The 26,541-nt window shown below is 44.9% G+C and overlaps 4 protein-coding genes and 1 pseudogene across 4 annotated transcripts; 3 read left to right on the top strand and 2 right to left on the bottom strand.

Annotated features, from left to right (window-relative positions):
* Positions 1 to 1,949: 1,949 nt before the first annotated feature.
* LOC125535983 lies at positions 1,950 to 4,147 on the top strand. The gene has a single exon (XM_048699064.1). It carries the CDS (start codon positions 2,389 to 2,391, stop codon positions 3,478 to 3,480), a length of 1,092 nt encoding a protein of 363 aa, XP_048555021.1. The 5' UTR covers positions 1,950 to 2,388; the 3' UTR covers positions 3,481 to 4,147.
* A 3,004-nt stretch (positions 4,148 to 7,151) lies between these two features.
* Positions 7,152 to 10,000, top strand: LOC125541120. Its single transcript, XM_048704597.1, has 3 exons — positions 7,152 to 7,311; positions 7,412 to 7,480; positions 7,617 to 10,000. The coding sequence occupies exons 1-3, from the start codon at positions 7,228 to 7,230 to the stop codon at positions 9,864 to 9,866; spliced, it is 2,403 nt and encodes an 800-aa protein (XP_048560554.1). The 5' UTR covers positions 7,152 to 7,227; the 3' UTR covers positions 9,867 to 10,000.
* Positions 10,001 to 11,733: 1,733 nt separating this feature from the next.
* LOC125541119 lies at positions 11,734 to 13,336 on the top strand. Its single transcript, XM_048704596.1, has 3 exons — positions 11,734 to 11,928; positions 12,017 to 12,091; positions 12,233 to 13,336. Exons 1-3 carry the CDS (start codon positions 11,770 to 11,772, stop codon positions 13,325 to 13,327), a joined length of 1,329 nt encoding a protein of 442 aa, XP_048560553.1. The 5' UTR covers positions 11,734 to 11,769; the 3' UTR covers positions 13,328 to 13,336.
* Positions 13,337 to 15,587: 2,251 nt separating this feature from the next.
* On the bottom strand, positions 15,588 to 21,455 carry LOC125535982 (annotated as a pseudogene).
* Positions 21,456 to 24,483: 3,028 nt separating this feature from the next.
* On the bottom strand, positions 24,484 to 26,156 carry LOC125541118 (hydroquinone glucosyltransferase-like). Its single transcript, XM_048704595.1, has one exon. The coding sequence runs from the start codon at positions 26,117 to 26,119 to the stop codon at positions 24,698 to 24,700; it is 1,422 nt and encodes a 473-aa protein (XP_048560552.1). The 5' UTR covers positions 26,120 to 26,156; the 3' UTR covers positions 24,484 to 24,697.
* Between the last annotated feature and the right edge of the window lie 385 nt (positions 26,157 to 26,541).

Raw genomic sequence — 26,541 nt, 5'->3', positions numbered from 1 at the left:
AGAACTCGGAGGTGTCGTATGTTCGGTGCTTGATCGGTTGAATCGAGAAGACGTTCAACTACATCAACTGCGTTAAGCTAACGCTTCCGCTTCCGGTCTACGAGGATACGTGGACACACTCTTTCCCTCTCGTTGCTATGCATCTCCTAGATAGATCTTGTGTGATCGTAGGAATTTTTTGAAATTGCATGCTACGTTCCCCAACACTACACTCATTGACCCTACACACCTTGCTTCTACTCATGGCTCCATATACATATTCTTAAGCGCGTCTTTGATCACCCGTTGATTCTTTCTACAATTGCAGATAAAAAGTGAGCCCACGTGTTGGACCAAGTGGGACAAAGAGGAAAAAAGGAGAAACATTGGCGAGAAATTGAAAAAATGTGGTATGTAGTCATTTTAACATGACATGTATTAGAAACAGTTGATAACAACCCAAAATATCAAGGCAATTGTAGATTCGTCAACAAACTTGCTTATAAGGTGTAACACATATATTGAATTCTCTGCAGTTTTCCACACATGTATTTCAACGATATATAAACAATTATGATGGTGGCGGCAGGATGACGGCCTTTGGCGCTCTCCGGCGATGGCTACCATGGCGAGTTCGGCACGGATGCGACCATGGCATGACCTCGTTGGAGGCGGAAGTACTGGGCCATAGGCTCAGGCATGGAGAGGTTGGCGATGGCAATGGTTGCATTCCAATTTTAAGTCAGATTTTCGCTTTTACAGAAAATCCAACCGCCTCCAATCGCGAGTGACTCAGTTTATGGTAATCAACCCACATTCCAGTTGTAAGTTAGATTTTTGCTTATCCCCTTATGTTTCTGATAATCAACCTACATGCCAGTTTTAAGTCAAAATTTTATTTTGCAAAAAACACCCTGATAATTGGGTTAATCAACCTATAGTACATATCAAATGCTTTAAAAAATATTCATATATTCCAACCCTAACTTCAAATTTAACAAATTATATATGGAATTTGATTAGAAAAATGTTTATAATTCGAATATGATGTTGTTTTACCTGTTAACCATTTTAGAAAGATATTTAGGATGCAACCTTAATCAATAGCACATGATCCATCTTTTTTCCATACCGGTGCCGAGCCGGATTGAAAATGAACAACTCAGCAAAATCAGGATTGGAGACGAAAGAAACCATCTATAACCACGCATGCACTTCTCGCCAAACCGTCACATGAAAAACCAGATTTCCCATCTTATGCCGAAAGAGACGCCTTATGGTTGTCAACATTCAAACGCATTGTGATTGTGTGAGCACTGAAGCCATCGCCAGCAAAGGTTGCAAGGAGGATAAGAACGACAGAGATGGGATGCCATGTGTTGAAAGAAATTCGGTAGATCTATTGAGATCTTGATTCATGCTTATTGGGTTAGAGGGGTGTGATTTAAAAAAAAATCTTATAGTACTAGAACTTATGGAAGTTGGGATGATTCTATGAGAGAGGCGTTGTAGCACCCGAGCTCCAGTGCTCTCTATATTTGAACAATTTGAAATTCATGTTTTGGAAGTTTCAAAAAATGTGAATTTTTTCGAGGATACATATATACATTTTGAATACCCGTGGAAAGTTTTGGTACAAATCTCGTTTTGTTTTGCGCTATAGAAAGAAACAAATTTCTGACAGTATATAGGAGGAAAAGGGTGTTATTTCTGTCAATTTTTTTGTATTTCCTAAAATACAATGTATTTCTTTCCAGATTTTTACCAGGCCTTAGGAACATGTGTACATATTCACTTATTTGTTTTAAGATTTTTTAAGCATCCGAAGTGTGTTTTAAAAAAATTTCAAATACCAAGAGCACTGGAGCTCGGTAGCTGCAGGCATTTTTCGTGATTCTATGCCCATCTTTATTTCCCAAGCACTTGTAAAACGATATGTTGATCATTTGAGGAATAGAAGTCTTGATAATGTAAAAAAAATGCCCTCGGCAGCAGCAGAGCCCGAGAGGCCGGAGCCAAGAAAGGAGCAGAGGAACAGAGCCCCGCGTGTGGGCGCGCCGGCTGACGGAGGGATGAGGCGGCGCGGGGCGCGACAGCGGACGGAGGGATGCAGCCGTCTTCCTCGCGCCGGGGGGAGCTGCGGTTCGGGGATCTCTGGGAAATCAGCGAGCGCGCCACCTGAAGATCTCCATGGCTAGCGCCGCGGAGCTCGGGTACACTGCCCCCTGTGAATTCGAGTTCGAGTTCATTTCCAGTTCAGCCGGCGACTGGCGACAGCTGGTAATCCGATTCCGGCAAGAACCAGGAGCTCTCCGATGAATAAAAGCGCTTGCGGTGGGGGCAGCGGCTCCAACTCGAATCGCTCGCCTCCCTCCCCGATCCCCAGATCCAATCCAGGACACGCCATCGATGGCGGCGAAGGTGCTCCAGCTCCGTAGCTCCGACGGCAAGGTGCTCGTCGCTCCGGCGTGGGACTATCGCCTGGCCGCCGCCCAAGCCCTCCCGCTGGAGACGCGGGTGTCCTCGCGCGCCCTCGAGAGGGTGCTCCAGTACTGGACCAAGCACAGCCTTGCCAAGGCCACCGGTGAGTCCCGGGAGTCCCTCGCCCGCTGGGACGCCGACTTCCAGCGCCGCCTCGAGGAAGACGGCCTCGCCAAGGAGGCCGCCGCAGCCGCCCAAGAACTCCGCCGCTACGGCGTCGACCATGGAGGGCGTCCCCATCACCACGCCGCCACGGCCGCATCTGATGTCGCTGCTCCTGCCAAGGCGGCCCGTGTTGATCCCGTCCGTGTCTGGTGTGTCAACCACGGAGAACGCAGCCATGCGCCGGCGATGCCCGGCTCCTTCGATGCCTCTGATACTGCCACCACCTTGCCGGCCGCTGCTGGTGCTGACCCCGGGGACGTCCGGTGCGCGATCCGTGCCCGTGGGCGCCAGATGGCTGAAGACGAGGAGTCCGCTTGCCACCACCGCAAGCGCCCGGCTTCCAAGGCTCCACTCTGCCTGCCTGCCACTGCTGCTGCGCCTGTGAAGAAGGTCTCTCGTCAGGTCGCTTCCAAGGCTTGCTCTTTCGTCGGCTCTACACCACTGCCTGCCACTGCTGCTGCGCCCAGTGTGCAACCGAAGCCGCAGATCAGCATGCGCGAACTGATCGTGAACGCTCGCCTCACCATGGCTCGCCTCGACAAGGCTCGCTCTGCCTCCGAAGAAGAGGCCAGCCGTCGGCGCGACATCGAGCGCAGCCGAGCGGAGGCCCGGCGAAAGGTGGAGCAGATGGCGGACACCGTGCAGTTCAACGACCCGTGGATCCATTACTCCGACGTGACCAAGTCCCCTGAGGAGCTGCTCCAAGCACGACAGCAAGCATGGCGTTATCAAGCTCACCTCCTCGAGATGGCTCGTCGACGGGACTTTGCTCAAGCGATGCAAATCCACAGCACCAAGGAAGCAACCAATTCCTTGGCTGCGTCCAGTGGTATTACGCCTTCCCTGGTCTTTTAGTTGCTTCCTAAACCATGCACACATAAGTTTCATTTAATCTTTGCATCTCTAGGTTCTGCACTTGCTTACCAAGATTTCTAGTGTTCTTTGAATCCCGTTCAGTCATTAGTAATTTTACTAGTGTGTCAGCAGAGTCTCCATCTAGCTAGGCAGCAAAAATCTTGTTAAGATGTGTACGGCATAGTTACACTACATCCACACCTGGTCCTAAGTTAAGGGTTTAAGTAAATAAAGGGCATTTTCAATAAATCAAAGTAAAGCAGATGAGCCTAAAAAGGAAACTCATGTACTGCAATTCCGGCACGAGACAGAGCGTAAGACGCACTCGCCGCAAAATCCAAAACGCCCGTTTGCTACCCGGCTTGTAGCAGGAAAAAGGAGTAGAATTGAACTTGTCGATACACACATAATCATGTGAGCTGCCTAGCGTCTGGAGACTATGCTGACTCTCCTGTAAAATTAATCTTGGCTGAACTGGATTCTTAGGCATTGGGCGTCTTGGTGAGTTAAAGTTGCAGTTTCCGACTGAGTAACATTGGTTAGTGAACTCTTGTGTGTATGTGCGGGTGAAGCTTTGAGCTAAGCAAGTCCTCAATGTATCGACTATCAAGTCGCACTGTAATCGATTTCAGATATGAATAAAATGTTGTTGGCCTGAATTTGTGCAGAGCATTCGAGTAACTTTCTGTGTATATGATTGTTGTATGCATCTATGACTTATTAAAACATTCTACTGCTCTAGTCGGAAAAGTGTGTGCTGAAGCACGGATGCAATGGATTCATCTCTTATTTCACAATACTTCGTTTGAGTGGTAAAGCACATAACCATGTTTGGAACAGTTCTTGGTTAGAAGATTTTTTTTGGTTTGAGATAATGTAATCTAATTCTCAAGTATGTGAAAAAGGTTGCATCATATTGCAGCTATTTGACAAATAGGTTTGGCTTTTCTCAGATCATGTTAGCTTTTCATTCGAATTATGTGCAATAGCAGTCTTGCATATCCAGCCCCCCTAAGAAATTTTCATGTCCATTTGAATATTACAAATTCCACCATGTTAAAGTTACCCAGTAACCCAAGGGACCTGGAGTGGAATTTTTGTGTGGAAAGCGACTATCGAGTTTGCTATCAAGTTTGTCATATGTAACCCTGAATCTCTAGTGGTCACTATGCCCATGGGAGACTGCAAAATAACTCGTTTCTTATTTCTTTTCTACTGTAGTTGGTTACAGTTCGATGATTTTGTCGTGCTCAATTGCCCATCATACCTTGTTTAGATATGTTCCTCTCTGCAAGCAAGGGTGATGCAAAGAAATGAGCATGCTGAACAATTTCTCTGAATCCAAGTCCAATCCCTTATTTTCATACCTCTTAAATAGAGTCATTTTCTCCTCATGTTATTGCTGCTTTTTTATGAGTCAATTACACCACAGGTGTCTAAACTTGGCAAGAAAATTCACTTTGGTGCTGAAACTAGTGGCGTACAGATATGTGATGACAGAACTTGGCTTCGTGGTGCATATACGGTCAGAATCGTGTTTGCATACGTACTTAGCACTGACGAGGCGCGCCAGCGAGGCGCGGGACCCTTTGTCAGTAGCTGGAAGGCGCGAGCAGACCCCCTTCACATCCATCCATAGTGCAGGTTCTGTACATGGTTTCTCCTGGGTTAAAAAGGGCTCTGTTTTGTGAACGTGAATATTGAGATATGCCTCAGAAATTAGCCACCCGTTGTAGAAGATTGTTAGAACATGTTTTCTCCTGTGAAAACATTGGATGTGGGTACAGAAGTTTGTAATTTTCATGAACTATACTTAACTGAATGCTTCGACAGTAGCTAACTGAATTTCTGAATTTTTCAACAGTAGCTAACTGAGTTTTTCGACAGTAGCTAACTGAATATTTTGACAGTGGTTGTGGGTACAGCAGTTCATTTTTGAAAGTTAGGAAATTTGTGACACTTAAATGAACATGTTTACTAGTGGATCTTCAGTTAACATGTTTACTAATTGAAGATCCAGTAGTAAACAATGCGTACTCCCATAGTAGGATGTGGGTACAGCAGTTTGCTTGCTGTTACTTAAATGAACATGTTTGCTTGCTGTTACTATTTGGCACTTCCAAGTGAAAATCTTATCAATTTAAAGCAGTGTTAACTGAAGATTTTCTCAGTGAACTGAATGTTTTTGCATTCTCTGAATTGTAGATGATTTTGATGGGCATTTCACAATAGAAATTCATCACAAAGGATTCTTCTGTGGAATTGGCAACAACAACAGCTACATTGACTATGAAGTTGATTGGATTGATCATTGTGATTGTGACACTTGGTCTATACTGTGGATTGAAGACTTTGTGAAGCAGCTAGGCTATGATAGAGAGATAGGGCAGCATGATGTATACTGGTGTCAGCCTGGAAGGACACTAAGTGAAGGAATGAGAGAGATGAAGTGTGATGCTGATAGCCTTGCCATGATAGCATGAGAGAGATGAAGTGTGATGTTTCCGGTGTCACACTAAATGAAGTGTGATGCTGATAGCCTTGCCATGATAGCATGAGAGAGATGAAGTGTGATGTTTCCTGTGTCACACTAAATGAAGTGTGATGCTGTTAGCCTTGAATTTATAGTGAGCAATTTTTTTTATGTTTTTTGTTTCCTGTGTTACTGACAAAAATGCATTTTCTGAAGTTTTGCTATCAAAAACTGTATGTGCAATCTCCAGAAAAAAATTATGCTTATGCTTTCTCTGAAATTGTACTGAGTAAAACTGATTTTTTGCTGTCAAAAACTGCATACACAAATTGCATTTTCTGAATTTGTACTGACTGAAATTTTGCTATCAAAAACTGTATATAACATCTCCAGAACAAACTGATGCCTATGCTGTTCTCTGATTTTATAGTGAGGAAACTGATTTTTTATTGCCAAAACTGCATACACAAACAATTGGGGGACGACCGGGATTCGAACCAAAGATCTGTTAGTGCAAGCCCTGCGCATGTTACCAGTAGGATGTTGAGATAACTGAGGGGAATATGCGGCCGCATGTTCTTTTTCGTGTCAAAAATAAAACTTCCAGGGGGTTCGCCGCAAATAGACAGGCCACATGCCTCTACCCGCGCCTTCCAGACATTGACAAAGGGTCCCGCGCCTCGCCGCAAATAGACAGGCCACATGCCTCTACCGCGCCTTCCAGACATTGACAAAGGGTCCCGCGCCTCGTCAGCGCTCAGTACGTATGCAAACATGATTCGGACCGTATATGCACCACGAAGCCAAGTTCTGTCACCACATATCTGTACACCACAAGTTTCAGCACCAAAAGTAAAATTTCTTGTCAAGTTTAGACACCTGTGATGTAATTGACTCTTTTTTTTTCCAGAGAAATTGGCAGAAATGCTGCTGATTCATTAGAACCAGGTAATATTGCGTCATTCCTGCGTGGGGAATGTATGCGTTGAAGCTTCTCCATTTTCTGTACTTCGTTTTCCCGAATCTGAACACCAGCTCAGTCCCGGATAACACGACAGCAAAACGTTGGCGTGCTGCACGGGGGCCTTCAAGAAATGCAAAGCCCAGAGCCCAAGCAAAAGAAAGCTAGAGCCAGCGGCCCATGCTGAACAAGGCCTGGCCCTTGCTCTCCGCCAGAAAACGGAGGGAAAGCTCTTCCGTTCTGAAAAAAAAAGAGCTCCTCCCAATCTTTCCACTGCCAAGCTCGAAACCGCCGCCGATACTCGAAGCCGTCCATGGAGACGGCGGAGGAACCCTACGCCTACGCCTCCGACTCTTCCGCCTCCCATACCGGCGCCGACGCCCCCGCCTCCAACCCGGTACCTTCTCCTCGCCGCACTCCGCCTCGGCGTGCCACTCGATCCATTCCCCGCCGCTCCTTTTGTTGAAGTTTGTGTGTTCTGACTTCTGAGCTCGCAGGGTGCCGCCGCCGGAGCGAGGAAGCGGAAGGCCCCGGCAGCCACGGCGAGGAAGCCTCGGAAGCAGCAGGTTTGTACTGTACCGCACTGTACTGTACTGTGCCAAATAAGTCATTTATAACCTGCCGCCGCAATAATCTTGCTTGCTTGTTTGATTCGCCTAAACTGAATTTGTTCCATCTATGTGCTGCCATTGTTTGGTGTAGGCTCAAGAACCCATTCAGATCCCTGTATACTATGGACGAACCAAAGAGTTTTATGGCGTGCAAGGCGATGATTTAGTTGATTCTTCATACATTTCTCCTGGAGTAAAAGATTGTGCACACGTTATCGGCCAACTACCACTGCAGCCGCAGTCCATGTCGTTGGTAGATCTGCAACTCTGGATCTTTAAGCTGTTCCGGCTCCATCCAGAAACACAAGCTCTCTCTATTAAGGGGTTCATCAAACAACGGAAAACTGACTTGTTCGACGACTTCGAACCTGGCTGGTATATGGAGTACTGCCCGTGGGACACACGCTATTTTCAAACTGACAAGTGCTGGAGTGCCTTTGCCAATAAGTTAAAGCGGAAAAGGAATGCGACACAAAAGTTCATGTTGTATGCAGAATGCTCTGAGATCAAGCACTATGGTATTTTGCTCAAAGCCGTGCACGATGATTACTCTCAGCTGGCAAGGGTTGTGTTTCCTGGGACGAAATGCCTGACAACTTCTAACTTCCGTTTCCTCCGCCTAGTGGAAGACCTGTCAATGACACCTAAGGAAATTATAGCTTATCTCGCAGAACACTATGGCGAGCAGATGAACCCCCCTGAGGCGTGGAGGGCCAGACAGAAGGCTCTGGAGCGGGAGTTTGGTATATTTTACGATTCACACAACTTTGCCCCAAGGTTACTTAAGGACATAACATGTAAAACCCCTTGGGGTTTTGTAGACATCAAGGATGCAGAGGTTGCAGGATGTAGCAACTTTCGAGTCCTCCACCGTATATTTTGGGCTTTTGGGCAGTGTGTGCAGGCCTTCAATCATTGTCGCCCTGTGCTATGCATTAAAGGCACACCACTATGCGGGAAATACCAAGAGGTGTTGCTGACTGCTATAGCATTAGATGCTAATGGTTACTCCATTCCAGTAGCATGTGCCGTCGTTGAGGGGGAGACCGAGGAAAGCTGGATGTGGTTTCTTAGGAATTTGGAGCAAGCAGTGAGGCATCCATCGGATGTTTGCATTATACATGACTACAAAAGAGAGTTGATCGATGCTATAGAGGACTTTCTAAGTTCCGACCAACAACAATGGCGGAAAGTAGAAAGCCGGTGGTGCATGGAACACCTTGCCGAAGACTTCTTTGCATATTTTGGTGACAAGAACCTGGTGTTGATGTTCAAGAAACTTTGTCAGCAGAGGCGACTAAATAAGTTTGTTAAAATCTGGAAGGAGCTCGACGAGTTGACAACAAAATATACATCAGAGAGAGAAGGTGGTCCTAGTGAGGAAATGCAGCAAGAGTTAGTCCAGCATGATGAGGCAGACCTGGAGGCACAAAGCCCATGCAACCGACCTGATTCAGTGGACTCTGAGGAGGAAGGAGATCATGCCAATGAAAACGAAGGAAAGGTAACAAAGTTTTCTGACTGGATCCGTCTGAAACCAATGGAGAAGCGGTCACTGGTGCATGACACAAAGGGAGCTAGGTACGGCATCATGGGCGCTGATATATCAAATATATACAAGAATGACCCTGTATTGAAAGGGATAACATGCCTTCCGCTCAGTGCGATAGTGGAGGTGACATTTCTGCGCTTGGTAGAGCACTTCAAAAACACAAGTGCTGCAGCAAATGAAGCAATTGGCAACCCATCAATGAACTTTCCTGAACGGGTCCAGGATGACATGAATTCAAAAATGGAGAAATCCAAGATGCATCGCGTGATTTGCCTAGACACCAAAAACAGAAATGTTTTCCAGGAGAAACAGTTTCGGAATTTTACAGTTCAATCGAGGCAGAAGAATGAGGTTGTTCACCTGAAATCGGAAAGCATAAGTAAGTTTGGCGAATCCACAATACAAGAAAGTGCCACCTGTTCATGCAACAAACCACAGCTGCTTCACAGGCCCTGCACTCATGTCATCGCCGTCTGTTGTCAGATTGGGGTTAGCACTGCTACATACATGTCTCCATACTACAGCCTGGCCTACCTAGGTAGTATCTGGAGTGGAAAATTTGATGAATATAAGATCTCACAGGGTTACAGAAATATCACGCCATTTGAATGCAACACAACAACTTGGATCCCAGACAAAATGTTGGAGTGTGGTCTTCCTGTTTTTGTAACATCAGACTGCCTAGAAACTGTTGCGGATGAGTCAGAGCAACAACACAACACTGGAAATGGATCAACTGAAGACAATCAAGGAACGACAACACGCACTGAAGAACCTAATGAGATTTAAACTTCTGTTATCACCTATCAAGCTATTAATATTCTGGGCCCTAAATATGCAGTAGTCACTGTCGAGCTTATCCTATGTAAACTCTGAACCTCTGGTATTATTTGCAGTGCATGAAAACTGAATTTTAGGCATATGGTTACTACGCCCATGGGTGACTGCAAATCAACCCCTCTATTATTATTATTATTATTTTTCCAGTAGGTTACAGTTTGATAATTTTGTTGGAACTCTTGCATGCTCGAATGCCAAATCATTCTAGAAGACATCATTTCTTGTTTAAACATGTTTTTCACTGCAAGCAATAATGTTGCCAAGATCTGTGCATTGTGAACAATTTCTCTGAATCCATATGCAAATGCGGTACAGAGTTCCAGTCTACATTTTTTTTAAATAGCCAGTCTACAGATTTGCCATCAGGTGTTGAGATGCTGCTTTCAGTTTGCTGTGTTAGCACATTTACCTGTGTTAAGTTGGTCTTTCCAAAAACAAATATAATGATGTTATGGCTTTTCCCGCGAGAAACTGAATGAATACTGCCTATTCATCATTAAATTGAAAATAAATGATATGCACAGAGATGATGTTGCATTGTTGGTCAATTATTTGCTACTGTTCTTCATCATTCATCATGTTTTTTTTTCTCAGGAGGAAAGTAACTTCCTGCTGCATTTTTTCCGCCGTGTGTTCAGTGACGAAACAACAGACCATAAAGAATCATAATGCATTTTTCTGCAGTTCTGTTGCATTTTTATGCTGAGTATTGGATGATGAAACAATTTCCAAGATCTTTCTGAACTTTACATCTACAAACAGAGGACCATTCTGAACTCGGTTCTTCTTCTTATGTGTACGTTTTTCTTTTGGTGTTTATGGCACCTATTCCTAACCTCATCGAACTAGCTAAGTTGCTTGATTAGACTGGTGAATAATGAATATACAAAATCAATCAACCATTCTTCAGTTGGAACAGGCCAACAACCATGTCCATTAAATGATTAAAATCACTTTCGCCCGGAAAGATTTTGACTGAAAGCACATGGACCTGGACGGCTGAACTATTCCTTTTTTTCACGGTGTGCTATGATCACCCTACGACCGTTGCTACTGGTGGTGATAATCTCAGTGATTACTTCCCACGAGAACTAAAGATAAATAGTAGGTTTTAACGCCGGGGCATGTCGTATCCGTGCTCGGGAAGAGATGTGTTTGCTAGGTGATGATGGTATTTTCTATTCATGATAATGATAGGAAAATATGGTGTTAAATAACATATTTTAGTATTAGGAAATCCACCATTTTCTGTTAAATTGATGTCTTGGATTATACGATTATATTATGGCGGTAAGGATCTTCCATTCAACCCGTTCCGTTTCAAATTAATTGAAGTTTCAGTTTTGTCAGAAGTCAAACTTATTTATTTTTTACCAAATACATTGAAAATTTTGATAGTCAAATCTATATTCATTTGGGAGTCAAGAAATAAAAAAAAACAAGTTTTCCATGAATAGTTAGGTCAAAAAAATGTTGCAGTTTTTGTCACTATTCATTGCTGAATTTTTCATTGTTCATACCACCCAAATGATTTTCAGCTTCAAATTTGTACATGTTTCCACTGTAACATGGTTTCCATCTTGTACTGTTTCTTCTAGGGGTGTCTGCTGTTTTATTGTGAGCTTTTGTTTTTGAGAGAATATTGCGAGCTTTTTTGGGAGAGTTCTTTTTTGAGACAATTTGGGAGAGTTCTTTCTCAGTGGGGACGAGAGCCCACAGCAAATGGAAATGCTGAGCCTTCTCACAGCCCAGGTACAACCGTGATGGGACGAGCGGCCCATCACGAGAAAATGGAGGGAAAAACTCCAGAAGCGAGGGAAAACCCTCCCTCGTCCCATTCCCCATTCCCCAAATGCGCGAACAGAAAGAGATGGAAACCCACGCCGGCCTCGGCACTGACGGTGGCAACCCTGCTCCGACGAAGCCGGCGATGGACGAAGCACGCGCCGGTGCCGATGCCGCTGAAGCCCCCTCCTTTGCCGGCCCCGACGCGCTCCCCGTCCCCCAGCCGGTACGCTCTCCTCGCCGCCCTCCGGGTACCACTCGATTGATTCGCCGCCGCCCGTTTTGTTGAAGATCTGCGTCTTCTGATCTCGCAGGGTACCGCCGCGAGCGCGAGGAAGCGGAAGGCCCTGGCGACGGCAAAGGCTGTCAGCAAGCCTCGCAAGACGCAGGTCTGTAGTTCACTGTACCCATCCATCAACTCACTTGATAGTGATACTTTAGTTAGTCTGAATTTGTCCCCAGTACTTACTTGGTTGTTTCATTCGTCTGAATCTCTTCCATGTGTATTGTGGCATTGTTTGATGGTGTAGGTCGAGGAGCCGATTCAGATGCCTGTGTACTATGGATGTAGAGCACCGTTTTCTCGCGTGCGTGGCAACGATTTAGAAGACAAATGTGCTCACTTAATCGGCGAGCTACCGCTGCAGCCACAGTCCATGTCATTGGTGGATCTACAGCTCTGGATCTTCAGGCTGTTCCGGCTCCATCCAGAAACACAAGATCTCGATATCAAGGGGTTCCTCAAGCAACGCAAAACTGATTTCTTCGACGAAGAGTCCTCCGAACCAGACTGTTGTTTGGAGGACTACCCGTGGGGCATGAATGAGTTTTGTACTGACAAATGCTGGAGTTCCTTTGCAAATAAATTGAAGAGAAAAAAACATGTGACACAGAAGTTCATGTTGTATGTGCAATCCTCTGAGGCCAGGCACTACGCCATTTTGCTCAAAGCCGTACATGATGATTACTCTCAACTGGCCACTGTTGTGCTGCCTGGGACGGAGTGCCTGGCAAGTAGTCGCTATGCCTTCCGTGACCTTGTGGATGACCTGACGATGACAGCCAAGGAATTGGTACATTATCTCACTGGACCCTTAGGCGAGAAGATCAGTCCCGCTGAGGCGTGGAGGGCAAGACAGTTTGCTCTGGAGAGGGAATTCGGCACCTTTTATGATTCACACAACTTTGCCCCAAGGTTGCTTAAGGAAATAGCACGCAAGAACCCTGGTTGCTTTGTAGACATCAAGGATGAAGAGGTTGCAGGGTGTAAGGGTTTCCGAGTCCTGCAGCGTATGTTTTGGGCATTTGGACAGTGCTTGCAGGCCTTCCGTACCTGTCGCCCTGTGCTATGCATCAAGGGCACACCACTATGTGGGAAATATCAAGGGATGCTGTTGACTGCTGTGGCATTGGACGCTAATGATTTTTCCATTCCAGTAGCATGTGCTATCGTTGAGGGTGAGACCAAGGAAAGTTGGTTGTGGTTTCTTAGGAATTTGGAGCGAGCAGTGGTGCATCAGTCTGATGTGTGCATTATACACGACTACAAAAGGGAGTTGATTGATGCTGTGGAAGACCTTCTGAAATACGAATATCGACAGTGGCGTAAAGCAGAAAGCCGGTGATGCATGGAAGACCTTGCTGAAAACTTCTTTGCGTATTTTGGCGACAAGAAGCTGCTGCTGATGTTCAAGAAACTTTGCCAGCAGAAGCGACGCCATAAGTTTGGTAAAATCTGGAAGGAGCTAGACGAGTTAACGTCCACATATATGGCGGAGAAAGAACGTGGCGCTAGTGGGAAAATGCAGCAGGAATCAGTCAAGCATGAGGTGGCAGACCTTGAGGCACAAAGCCAATGTAACCAACATGATTCTGTGAAGGATGGGAAGGAAGAAGATCATGCCGATGACACCAAAGGAAAGATAACAAAGTTCTCTGATTGGATCAGTCTGAAACCAAAGGAGAAGTGGTCACTGGCATATGACAGAGATGGAGCAAGGTATGGCATCATGGGCAGTGATATAGCTGATGTATATAAGAACGACCCTGTGTTGAAAGGTATCACATGCCTTCCGCTCAGTGCGATAGTGGAGGTAACATTCCTGCGCTTGGTAAAGTACTTTGAAAACACAAGTGCTGCAGCAAACAAAGCAATCGGCAACCCATCAATTAACTTCCCGGAATGTGTACAGGTTGACATGAATTCCAAAATGCAGAAATCTGAGACGCATACACTTACGTATAAGTACGCCGATGAGAAGAATGCTCGTGGTGAGGTATTGGATCGGAAGTTTACAGTTAAGGGAAGGAAGAGGGAGGTGACTGTTCACCTGAAGTCGGACTATACCCTCAGCAGGAATAAGTCTGAAGGATCCACAGTTGAAAAAACTGCCACCTGTTCATGCAGCAAGCCGCAGCTACTTCACAAGCCTTGCTCTCATGTTATCGCCATCTGTTGTAAGATTGGGGTTAGCTCTGCTACATACATGTCCCCATACTACAGCCTGCCCTACCTAGGTAGGACCTGGAGTGTTAATTTTGATGAATCTAAGATCTCACGCGACTACAGAAATATCATGCCATTTGGATGCACAACTACCTGGATCCCAGACAAAAGATTGGAGTGTGGTCTGCCTGTTTTTGTAACATCCAACTGCGTAGCAACTGTCATGGAGGAGTTAGAGCCACAATGCAGCACTGCAAATGGATCAACTGAAGATAATCAAGGAACCACAACACGCTCAGAAGAACCTAATCAAATTTAAACTTCTGTTATTATCTGTCAGACTCCAATTTATTCATATTTTGGACCCTAATATGCACGTAGTAGTTGCTGTTGAGCTCATCCTATGTAAACTCTGAATCTCTATGTTATCTGCAGTGCTTATATTCTCATGAAAACTGAATTTCAGGCATCTTTCATTTACTCCCTCTGTCCCAAAATAAGTGTCTCAGCTTTAGTACAACTTTGTACTAAAGTTAGTACAAAGTTAAGACACTTATTTTGGGACGGAGGGAGTACTTCTCTAGCTGGTTACAGTTTGATAATTTTCTTGGAACTAATCTATTCTCAAATGCCAAATCATTCCAGACGACATCATTTATTGTTCAGATATGTTTGTCTCAGCAAGCAAGGATGCTGCAATATCTTATTTTCAACCACAAATAAATTTTAATATTTGTCCTCATTTCTTCCGGTGACAGACTTCAGAGTTCCAGTCTACAGAAACTGCTAAGAGGAACCAGTCTACAGAGACTTGTTATTAAGTGTTGCTAAAATAAACAGAGTAAACCGCAGAAATGATAATGTTGCGTCGTATGTCAATTCTTTGCTACTGTTGTGTTCATCATGACTGCATGGGGAATGTATATGTTGAAGCTTCTCCCATTGCTAGCCCTGCTGAATTTTTCTGTTTAGCGTTCCATGATAGCACCACTGTTTGCCTGTTTCCAGGACCATTCTGAACACTGATGTGCAGTTGTTTTTGTTGTGTGTCTGTTTTCCTTCAGAACGTTTTTTTTAGTGTTCATGACATCTATACCTAACTTTATCGAACTAGCTAAGTAGTTTGATTAGACTGATAAGTAATTTGAACCAACTATTCTTGTGTTGCAAAACACAGGGAGCTGGGCACTTTTCGACTGAAAATTACAGTGCTGAGCTTCCCTCGAGATCTACACTGTCTAGCGGTAACGGTTGTGTAATTCCCCCGAAAATTACAGAGCTTGTTCAGGGGTTTGAAGGGGATTGGAGAGGATTAAATCCCCTACAAGTCAAGTTCCCCATCAATCCTCTCCAAGAGAGGTTTAACCGAACAAGGCCTCAGGAAAAAAAAACACGAAGTAAGGATGTTCTTGCAGCAATCCGCAATCAAGGGTGGCGTTTTGGCTCCAGGGATGAACAATAAAATCATAAAAACTTCAAAATAATTTGACTTTTTTAATGATATACATGTCCACTAGACACTTTTAGCATTTCAGACTGCAAATACTTGTACTACTAGACTTGTACCCTCTTATATCTCTTCATACAAATACGATTAAGACGATTAGCAAAACACTGAAAGAAGCATAGAAAGTTCAAACTTCAGTTCCTGCCCGGGTTCTTTCTCTCACTGGTTCGTTAGCGCCTGCCACTGCCATTCACCTGCAAAGAAAACGACGTTTGGTGTACTCATTGATGCATTCAACATCCTAGCAGAAAAACAAAATGTTTAATGAGATTCGTTCGCACGATTAGGATACACATACCTTTTGTATAGAGATTTGATATCTTGTCGCAACGCCTCATTGTCGAGAAACCTGTCACCGCTCTCTGAAACGTCCACAGTGGCAAGCTCAAAATCATCATTGCCACAAAGATCGTTTGATTCGAACCACATCTTGGACACCCATTCCTTTCGGAAGGCCGTGTTGTGATCCTCCTCTTCCGGCGAGTCGGCAGCGACAAGGCGGTAGCAGTACACCATTTTGGTCTGACCTGGTCTGAAAGCACGACCGATCGCCTGGCGCATCACGGAAGGGTTTTCATGGACGTCCAGAATGACAACCCGCGACGCACCGACGAGGGAGATGCCCTCGCCGCATGCCTTGATGGAACCGAAGAAAACCTTAGCGTCTGGTGATTGGTTGAATCTCTCGACCGCCTTGTCTCGCTGGTCTGGAGTTGATTCACCGGTCATGCTGAAAATGTGCATCTCTGGAACCCATCCTTTCTCTCTTACGATCAGCATTTCCAAGAAAATGAGAAAACGCACGTACCGGCTGAACACGAGTACCTTCTCTCCTGCAGCTTCTGACAGACACAACAAATTGTATATAAACTTTGCCTTTGCCCCAACTTTGATATCAATTCCACGCATGATGGAACCGATCTTCTCAACGACAATATCTCGGTTCTTGTCTTTAATGTTCTGGATATCCTTTAAGCATGGATGAAGAGAAACAGCACTGCATTTTGCACTTTTGCTGAATTTCCCCAGTCCCACCAAACCCCTCAGGACCTCTTCCTGCTCAGTACTCATTTTCAGAAAAACAGTCAAGTCCAAAAGTCCTGGTAGCTCCTCCGAAAGCTCGCCTTGATAATAGTGGAGCACGTTTGCAGTTAGCTCGCGTAGACTCTCGATGATCATCGCTCTCATTTTATCATTTGCGTCCTTCTGAAGGTTTTCTTCAATCAAATCACAGAACTTATCTGAAATGTTCCTTGACCTTGCATTTTTCCCCAACATGTCCACCTTGCTTAGTACGCGCTTCACTATCCCACGAGATCGCTCCGTTTTCAAGAATTTTGGCCGGACAAGGTTCAAGATGTTGAAGACCTCCTTGACATGATTCTGAAATAAGGTTCCTGAGAGCACAACTTTTCTAGGAGTCCTTATACTTCCAAGTGCATTGAGTAGGTCAGTTTGCTCATTTCTCGGAGTGTGGCCTTCATCTAGAATGACAAGACTCGGGACCTTCAGCAACTTCTCTTGGCACATGACTGCTTCTGCTTTATTCGTCTGATCCGACACTATGCATGCAAATTGCTGATACCCTAGCAGCAATATGCTTCTGTTTTCTTCCCACAGGTTCAAAACATCAAGTTGTTCAGACCGGCTATCAGCTTTGGAGGAGTAGAAGTCATACAGTGGAATGGGCATGTCCTTAATTTGCCAACGGACAAATTCTGTTCTCCATGTTGCCAGAATGCCCTTTGGAAGGATAATCAATGGCCTTCCTGCCGGGTATCTGGCCAGGAAGCTTTGAACAAAGCTAATCAGCATGAAAGTCTTTCCAGAACCTGGTGCATGTGCTAGAATACAACCTCCAGGGTTGTTCTCATCTGCTAAGTTCTTGATCAAGAAATTAAAACCTTCCACTTGGTGAGGTTTCATCCGTTCTGAATGCTGAGGGTGGATTGACAGAGTACCAGGGGCAACTTGAAGAATATCCCTGAAGGATTAGTAGTTGCCTCGAGATCGTTGCAGTTTCTGGGTTCTTGCGGGTACGTTCTGTAGGATTGGTTGCGCTGATTTGAACAGAGAAAGTAGAAATTAACAAACAAAAATGAACTGAATTAGTCAAAATCTAAAACACATGTCATGGGTGCTCGTATAGGAAATTTGTTCGATCTATTAATCACTAATGACAAATAAACCGGTGAAGAAAATTTATGAATGATGACATCCAGAACTAATCATCAATGATTTGATTGACAAGAAGACGGTATAACTAGTTGATGTTGTGATGCCAAATGAAGTTGTGTACTTTGAATCTTTTAGTAGTTATCTCTAGATTACTCAAAAATATTACATACCAAATGGAGTTGTGATGCCAAATGGAGTATTCAAGAAAGTAAATTGGACTAATTTGGACGGATACTACATACCTTTTTCCACTGTAACTCAAAAATATTCTCAATGCGTTGCTGGATCAAACCACAAACACGGCACACAATGCCCAAATCATCTTTCATCACGAAGTCATGATGACAATCATCCACTACTTCAGAACTATTCTTCTCTGACGGAACAATACTGTGATCACTTCCAATGGTCTGGTTAGATAAACTATGTTGGTCAGACTCATCAAAAAGCAAGTAATGGTAGAAAACTATACAAAGTGAATGCATAAAGGAACACAAAACAGTAGTATGATGATGGTAAAGCATCAAAATATGTGTGACAACGAAAAAGGATTGGATGCAAATGAAAAACTGGCTGTTTCAAGACAACCAGTAAGATCGTGTACTCCAACTCTAAACTTTTCAGTGATAAAGTGCAAAATAGAGTCACATAACTGATGGGGATGACAACATTAACATTTTTTAAATTTTGATGATATACATCAAGTACTAGAGGAAGAAATGGTCCTCGGCTATACGCATGTAGTACAAATATTGTATTCTATAGGGCGTGCTGGCTGAGAACCATTTCATTAGTGCAGGCATGAAAACAATTTATCAAGGGAGCTAGGCACTGAGGTTCATGAAATGTTGAGATCTAACTTGATATAAGAAACAAATAAAGGGAAGATGGATTGAAATGAGTTTATTAAAAAGGTACCTTCGACATTGCCAGCGCAACCGACATGTCCTTCCAAAGGTCATCCAGCTCATCAACTGGATTGTCAATGGTATCAATGTGATTATAATTTCCCTCTTCCATGGATTCACTTTGTATGACCTCACAAGATATTTCATAAGAATCTACAGCAGATATATTGTTGTTCTCCATGTGGCCTTTACTTTGGACATCTTCACCTTCTCCTTCCCTTGTTTCTTTCTCCTCATCACGACTCTGTTGAAATACAAGATAGTGAACATTACTGGGAAAAACAATTCCATTCATCAATCCAGATATTGTGATTAATAAACAATACTGTCTCCCATATAGTCACATGTGAAACAATCAATCACTTTTTCTTTTTTGAAACTGAGTGGGCATATTTTCTGGAAAACATGATGAAAGTAAAATCAAATTTCCCTATAACTCAACAGGGCAAAGGCAGGATATTAAATATATATTAGAAATTTTCTTCACAGACATCATTGAGTTGCTTCAAGCGCAATATAACAAAATAAAATGGCCAAGGACTTCTGGTGTTATTGAGATATGATATGTATTAGCATCTAGGCATATATATGAACATGCTCGATAATTACCAGTAGTTCTCTGATTGAACAATATAGAAAAAAAACATGATTCAACAACAATATTGATTATCATTTCAAGAGTGAACAGCGATGCAGACCTCATTGTGAATGTTTATGTGATCATGTCCTTGCTTGTTCAGTTGTTGTGGCTCTGAAGTATCGTGGCCATCGAATAAAGCAATTTCCTTTGGCTTGAAACATAGATGGCAATTAGTCAGTACTTATCATGTTGGCATAAGTTTCGACAAACGCGATACTTTTAAGCAGTTGGTGAGGCTTGACTAGGTTATGAGGCAGTTGTGCATTAAAAAGATGATCTATGGGTTTAATCCATCAATGCTTTGTTAATAATCACGTAAGCTATTTGTTGCGATCATGAGAAGGAATAATTTCTATTGCCTCCTCTCTTATTCAGGTAGTAAAAACATGCATAATTGTCCATATAATATTGTTTGAGGGAAACTAGATGCATTGAAAAACAGAGACTTTTTATGACGAGTTGAATGCACCTCATTGTCAATACCCATGCTGCGCTTTCCTGGATCAACTACAAGAGCTTCAGAATTGATATTCTCATCATTGCGCATGATGATGTCCTGGTCTTGGCAAGGCTGCTCAGCCGGCATGCAATCTTGGGTAAAATCAGCATTTTGCTTAGAACCAGATAAATTTCCATCTCCGAAGGATTTAACCATGTCCTCATCATCAGAATCAAGTAAAATGACCGTTTTCTGAGCCTCAGTATTGTCCATGTTACCATGGGTATTATCTTCAACATCATACTGATCCAAGTCGACAATATTATCAGAACTAATGTTTTTCCCACTTTGTGCAGCACCATGTAATCCTGCATCTGATGTCTCCAGCGCCGCGCTGGCACAGGGCAACTTGATAGGTACTTGTTGCAGCTTTTCAAGGGTGCTGATAAGTTGGTGCTTCTTTCTCTCAATTGCCTTGTAATCTTCAGTGGCACTCCCATACTTCAACTCGTCGAATCGTTCGAGAAACCTAAGACGCACAGATCTGTTATGACTTATGATGCTTGACGGGGACTGGGTGCCTGGCGTGCTATCATGCCCGGTATCATGCTTCTGCCTTTTGCAGCTACTAGGATCCATCCTGAAGAAGATAACAAAAGACAGTGAAATGCATAGAGTGCATTGAAAATATCGTTTGTGTACTTTCACCCTTGCCTGTACTAGTGATCTAAACGCTCTTATATTTCTTTACGGAGGGAGTACATGCAAACACCATGACCCATCAGATGTCAACATTTAAGTGTGGGCATAACTAGCTCTGGTAACAAACTATCTCAAAAAGAAAAAAAAACTCTGGTAACAAACACAACAAAAAATCTGTAAATTCAAGGAAAGATGAACTGTTTCATCACAAATTAAATGCCAACATTCCATGTTTCCATTCTAATCCCACTAATTTAGTCTGCAGCAAGCATACCAAAAAGAGCATGCATTTTCTGAATCAGAAGATAATCACCGGCAGGAACCAAAAGCTCACAGCCAAATCCAACCATCCCAATTCCCAACCTCAGGAACCAAAAGTGGAGATGGAATAAACCAGCACAGTTTGTTGTCAGATAGCCAGCACGAACATCAGAATGAACGGGAGCGTAATTAAAGATGACCACAGATTTGGGTGCTCGCAAGCCTCGGCGGCAAACCTAGGTGCTGCCCCAAACCCCAGTTCTGATGCGATTTTTAGTTTCTCGCGTCCGACCTCAAGAAAGCACTCGATTTGGGCCTAATTAAACATAGAAACCTTCCAGACAAAAGCCAAACAGATGATCCTACCCCGAATGAGAGACGAATTGACCGTCGGCCCCGGACCCGGATGGCGTGGTGCGCCGGTCCAAAAACCCCCCAAACCCCCAAAACTGCACGGAGCGAAAGGGGGAGACGGGTGGGATGCGGTGGGTGCGAAATGGCAGGAAGAAGAAGATAAGATACCTTGAGGAGAAGAGGCAGAGGAATCTGGAGAGCCGGAGCCGGATTGCCGGCGATTTCTCGAGTCGCCTGGGGCTGGGGCTATGCGGGAGCTGCTCTGTTCTTGCCCTCCTCGAGGCTTGAGTGGAGGAGAAGTGAAGTGCAGTGCGGCTGTTGGGTGTTCCGTCCGTTCACATGACCTGACCTGGACCCTCGCTCGGATCCTTCCACCTTCTTCTACTTCTAGGCAGCGAATTTTTGTTTGTTACCCACAATAAGACTAGTAACATCACACATTTTAATACAAGATTGCAGCTAATTAATAAGGAGAGAGGGGTTTGTGGTAACTTAGGTAGTTACTGTAACATCACACATTTTAAGGCATAATGAGTCTATAGCTTAATAAATGAACTCTTTCATAATACCATTCATATGTTACTACCCACTATGAAGGTAGTAGACTAATAACATCGGCAAGTTACTACTCTATATTACTCTCCACCGTGAGCAGTCTAACAATATGCTTCTTGACTTTAAAGAGCCCATGTTCGATTGAGGCCTTCAACTAAAATTGGATCACTTAATTTTAACTAGGTCAACAATTTCTCAAAACTCTCGCATTTCAATTCTTTTATACTATACATTATGCTTTTTAATTTTTAAGGCCTCCTAATTAATTGAAATCTTCAATTTAGAATTCATTACCCAGTTTGAATGGGTCAACAATTTCTCAAGGAGCTCTTCAGTTAAAATCTTGTAGTTTCATGTATCTAATTTGGAAGCTTTTTCGCTCAATTGAGGTATTCAATTATAAATTTGGTTTACGATTTTGGTCTGGCCCAATGATTTTTTTAAATTAATCAACCACAACTGGCCTATCAAAATATATCAATCCGGCGCATCCTCCCATCATCTAGAAAAAACAAGCGCCACCATATGATACTGTAGCATTAATATAGTATATGCAGCCACCAACGCTGGAATTTTCCCACATGAATATACATTGATTAGCGGATAATACAAAACCACACCACAAAAGGCTCATCAAATTACCGGATTATAACCAAGATCACTGTATTATAAATAAAATAAAACACACTCCATCATCTTCCCAATTCGCCCAACTAAATATTCCATCGGTTTCAAAATATAAGTGGTATTATTTTTTGGAAAGTCAAATTTCTTTAATTTTGACCAAGTTCAGAGAAAAAAAATTCTACGTCCACAATATTAAGAAAAAGTATGAAAATTCGTTTCATGATGAATCTAATCATGGTAGCAAGTGGTATGTAAGTTTCTTCTTTACAAAAAAGGAACAACTGCTGCGATCAAAAACAAGTTAAATGTGCCGCAATTTGGAGCTTCAAACGACTTCACTACGTACCTTACCAAAGGGCGTCATCCATATCAAAAAAGATCATGAGACCAAGGAAGTTTCTTTTTGCAGGGGATGAGATCAAAGAAGTTGATCCGCCATACATTGTCAAGTACAGTCGTACATACGAGCCACATCAGCATTTTCCATGTGACATGCTGAAAACATGTCCTCTAAGTACAGGTTAACATAAACAGCCCCCATACAAATGTCCAAGAACGCGGTCCAACTGTCAGCATGATCACAAATGTTACTGCATTATCATTACAATCATCTACTATTAAAAATGTAGCGGAAGTATTTTAGAGAAAGAATACCGTAGCCTCTTCTATTAGTGTTGTATATCACACTAGAGACGTGTTTGGTAGCCTGCGTAGAGATCAATCAGATTCATGCAGGATGAAACTAGGCTGTTTAGTTTCTCGTGTTCAATGTTGAACCTGCATAGTATGAAACTCAAAGCACCTTGGGGTCAGTCTCGCTGGGAACGCTCAGATCGGCAGTTTCCAGCGAGCTAGGCTGAGATGAGCCACAATGAGCTATGGATGGGCCCATTTCATGAGAGAGGAGGCTGAAGGGATGCGAGCTAATACACAGCCTGTACGTGCTATCTTCTTCTACCTCTAGTAACCTTCTTCCTAATCTTATTTCTTCTTTCTCCCTTCTAATCTACACAATGGTGACTTGATTTGAGATAAGCTCTAGACAAAAAAGATGCACATCAATATTACGGTTCTATTTTTGTGATTGGTTCGTAGTTTTCATCGCCCGTAAAAATGCTTAATTTTGCGTTCACGTTTGGACGAATTTTGTCAATATCGTCGTGCATGATCGACCGTTTGAATTTTACTTTGATTAGTAGCATAATCTCGTAGTTCCACATAGTATTCGTGTTGCAAGTTTTCTGATTACAAGTGTTTCCCATACATATATGTGGTGTGATTTAAGACACCGCTCAATCATTCCTATAGGCTGGTGTGGTTTCTCTCAATCACCTCTCCCGCGTCTTGCTGCAATGGCGTCATCATTGTCGCCGTTCATCCCGGCCTTCTCTCCAGGATCCTACTGCACTGGCGCCGTCATGGCATGCACACTGTATTTATTCTCCTGTCATCTGCCTCATAGCCTTCCTATTCGTCCCTCTCGACGCCGACATCGTTCCTCTTGACCTCCTTGTCCGCGTCCTACTACACCGGAGTAGTTTCCAGCGTCATTCATCTCGACGTTCTCTCTCTCGTCCTACTGCACTGATGCTGTCATGGCGCGCGCACTGCATTTCTCCTCCTCCGTCCTCTATCTTCGTGCGGACTTTCTCTGCGGCGACAACGCTAGTAAAACTAATCCCGTAATTACTAGCCTTATTAAGTTACTCCGAGAAGTAATCATGTCCGTAGGAGTAGAGAAAGTCTGGAGTAGAGAAAGTCCACACAGTGCAGAGTAGTAACATAGCGCACTCCGAGGAATTTTTGCCTATGTGGCAAGTAGTTAATGACAAGTAGTAACATAATATGTTACTGTAATATAGGGTTTTCCAAGACAATATGAGTTTACAAGCTAATAAATGAAGTCATATATGGCACTAGTATTATGTTAGTACTTTGTATTATGAAGGTAGTAACTTATACTAGTGTCATATCCATGACACTAATATAAATTACTCCCCTGCCTCAAAAAAAATCTACTCCCCACTATGATCAGCCTAAGTTGAGTACTTGAGTGGCTGGCTCCACATGTGATGGGTGGGCCCCACGTCCAATTAACAGTCGACAAACGATGTTAACAGTTGTATGCCATGTCAGCACCTAGCCGTTTATAGATGGGCCCAACTGATCAAAAAATCGGTCATTGGTGTTTATTGCGAAAATTACATGGAAGTGGATAGATTTAGTGGCATCCGCATGACGCAAATGTTATTCAGGTGCAATTGTTACTTCTTTCGGAGCCGGATCCACTCCCGTACTGCACCCCTGAAATGGAGCCATCGACGCATGGGCCCGGGTCCCCGTGTCGGTGTGCCAATGGCACGTTAGGGGAGCCGCGTCTACTTCTCTCTGCCAAGCGCCGCCTTCATCTTGAAGGCGACCTCCTCGAGCACCCGGCGCGACGGCCCGTCCGGTGACCACGCATGTGCTCCCGCTTTCTGCAGGTTCTCGGCCCGTCGCCACAACTTCTGACCCCCCTCCACGAGCTCCTTCACAGCGGTGGCGATCCCGTAGCACGTCACGAAGCATCGATCGTCCTCTCGTGCCGCCGGCACCCGCAGCGCCACCCCGAGCTTCTCTTCCAGGATAACGGCGTTCATCCTCTGCTCTGCATACAGCGGCCACGCGAGCATGGGCACGCCGGACCCCACGCTCTCCAGAGTCGAGTTCCACCCGCAGTGCGACACGAAGACGGCGGTCGCAGGGTGGGACAGCACGCGCACCTGAGGCGCCCACGCCGCGACGGCCAGGCCCCTGCCCCTCGTCCTCTCCAAGAAGCCCTCGGGGAGCCACGTTAATGGATCGTCATCGTCTCGGATGCCGCGACCGTCGAGGCTTGGCATCCGCACGACCCAAAGAAACCTTTGGCCGCTCGCCTCGAGACCAGCCGCGAGCTCGGCCGTCTGCTCCACAGAAAGTGCCCCGCCGCTCCCGAAGGCGACGTACACCACAGAGCCGGTCGGCTGACGATCGTGCCACTCCAAGCATGGCGTCGACGCGCCGCCGGCGGCTTCGTCGGGATCTGGCGGCCGGACGAACGGCCCTACGGGGAACACCGGCGGGTACGCAAACGCTGACGCGCCAGCAGCTTGCTCCGCCGCCAGCTGCTCGAACGCCTCCGCGGTGGCAGGTTCCATGTCGTAGAGCGTGTTCACCAGTATGCCGTCGGCGAGGCCATAGCTCCGGACCAACTCAACAAGTTTCGAGTAACGCGGGTTGGTGAAACTGCCGCGGAACGCGTCCGGGATGTCAGCGCCGCTCAGCGACACTCCGCCGGGAAGCTCGAGAGGCACGGCAACGTCGCGGTATTCGCCGAAAGCGGCGCCCTCGTGGAGCTCGACGATGTGGCGCGTGAGGGCGACCATGGCCAGGTTGCTAGGGAAGAAGACGTAGCCGGGGACGCCGAGCTCGGCGGCGATGGGCAGCGCCATGGAGCAGAGGAAGTCCGGCACCAGAGCGGCGAGCCGGGCGGCCCCGGTACTAGAGTTGTTGATGGAGCGGACGAGGTCGCGGATGTTGGGGAGGGAGCGGCGAATGAGCTCCACGAGCACGCGGCCGTCGTGGGCGTTGGCGGGAAGGTCGTCCATCCGGACAGCGGGGAGCGCGGCGGTGGCGACGGAGGCGGCGAGGGATGGGAGAAGTTGATCTAGTGGGGCGGAGAGGTTGGTGAACGTGAGGATCGTGGCCGAGAAGCCGAGCTCCACCAGCCGCCGCGCCAGCTCGGCCATTGGAATGAGGTGGCCGGCGCCGGGGCTGGCCATCTCATCAGCTAATGTACTAATGCTAGATGCTACTCTATGTTCGGCTTTAATTTGTTCGTCCCTCTCAATTAGCCGTATAAAAAGAAGTCGGACCATCTCATTAACGAATTTGTTCGTCCCTACTTTAGACATGGATCGTTCAAGCAAAGGGCCGCTTTCTCCACAGGCGACTTTTTTTATCTCTCAGTTCGCCTTTGTGGATTCGACGGCTCAAAACTCCGAATTACTCATCCTTCTTATATACTCTGTGCACTAGACTGTGTGTTGCACTTGAGTGTGTGTGTGATAGTAAGTCATTTTTGTGGCCATTTTAGATGAAAATTGTGTCTCTGCCGAGATCGAACTGTATGTGCACGATGCTGTTATATGATTGAAAATTAGTTATCATTATAAAGCACGTATGTATTTTAGCTGTAAATGAG

Source organism: Triticum urartu, chromosome 2, assembly GCF_003073215.2.
Source record: "Triticum urartu cultivar G1812 chromosome 2, Tu2.1, whole genome shotgun sequence".
NCBI classification, from domain to species: Eukaryota; Viridiplantae; Streptophyta; class Magnoliopsida; order Poales; family Poaceae; genus Triticum; species Triticum urartu.
Note: the sequence above shows the minus strand (reverse complement) of the source record. Positions and strands in the feature narration are given on the sequence as shown.

Coding starts and splice junctions, on each gene's coding strand:
- LOC125535983 (XM_048699064.1), top strand. CDS start 2,389: ATGGCGGCGAAGGTGCTCCAGCTCCGTAGCTCCGACGGCAAGGTGCTC.
- LOC125541120 (XM_048704597.1), top strand. CDS start 7,228: ATGGAGACGGCGGAGGAACCCTACGCCTACGCCTCCGACTCTTCCGCC. Junction 7,312..7,411: donor ACGCCCCCGCCTCCAACCCG/GTACCTTCTCCT, acceptor CTGAGCTCGCAG/GGTGCCGCCGCCGGAGCGAG. Junction 7,481..7,616: donor GGAAGCCTCGGAAGCAGCAG/GTTTGTACTGTA, acceptor TGTTTGGTGTAG/GCTCAAGAACCCATTCAGAT.
- LOC125541119 (XM_048704596.1), top strand. CDS start 11,770: ATGCGCGAACAGAAAGAGATGGAAACCCACGCCGGCCTCGGCACTGAC. Junction 11,929..12,016: donor CGCTCCCCGTCCCCCAGCCG/GTACGCTCTCCT, acceptor CTGATCTCGCAG/GGTACCGCCGCGAGCGCGAG. Junction 12,092..12,232: donor GCAAGCCTCGCAAGACGCAG/GTCTGTAGTTCA, acceptor TTGATGGTGTAG/GTCGAGGAGCCGATTCAGAT.
- LOC125541118 (XM_048704595.1), bottom strand. CDS start 26,119: ATGGCCAGCCCCGGCGCCGGCCACCTCATTCCAATGGCCGAGCTGGCG.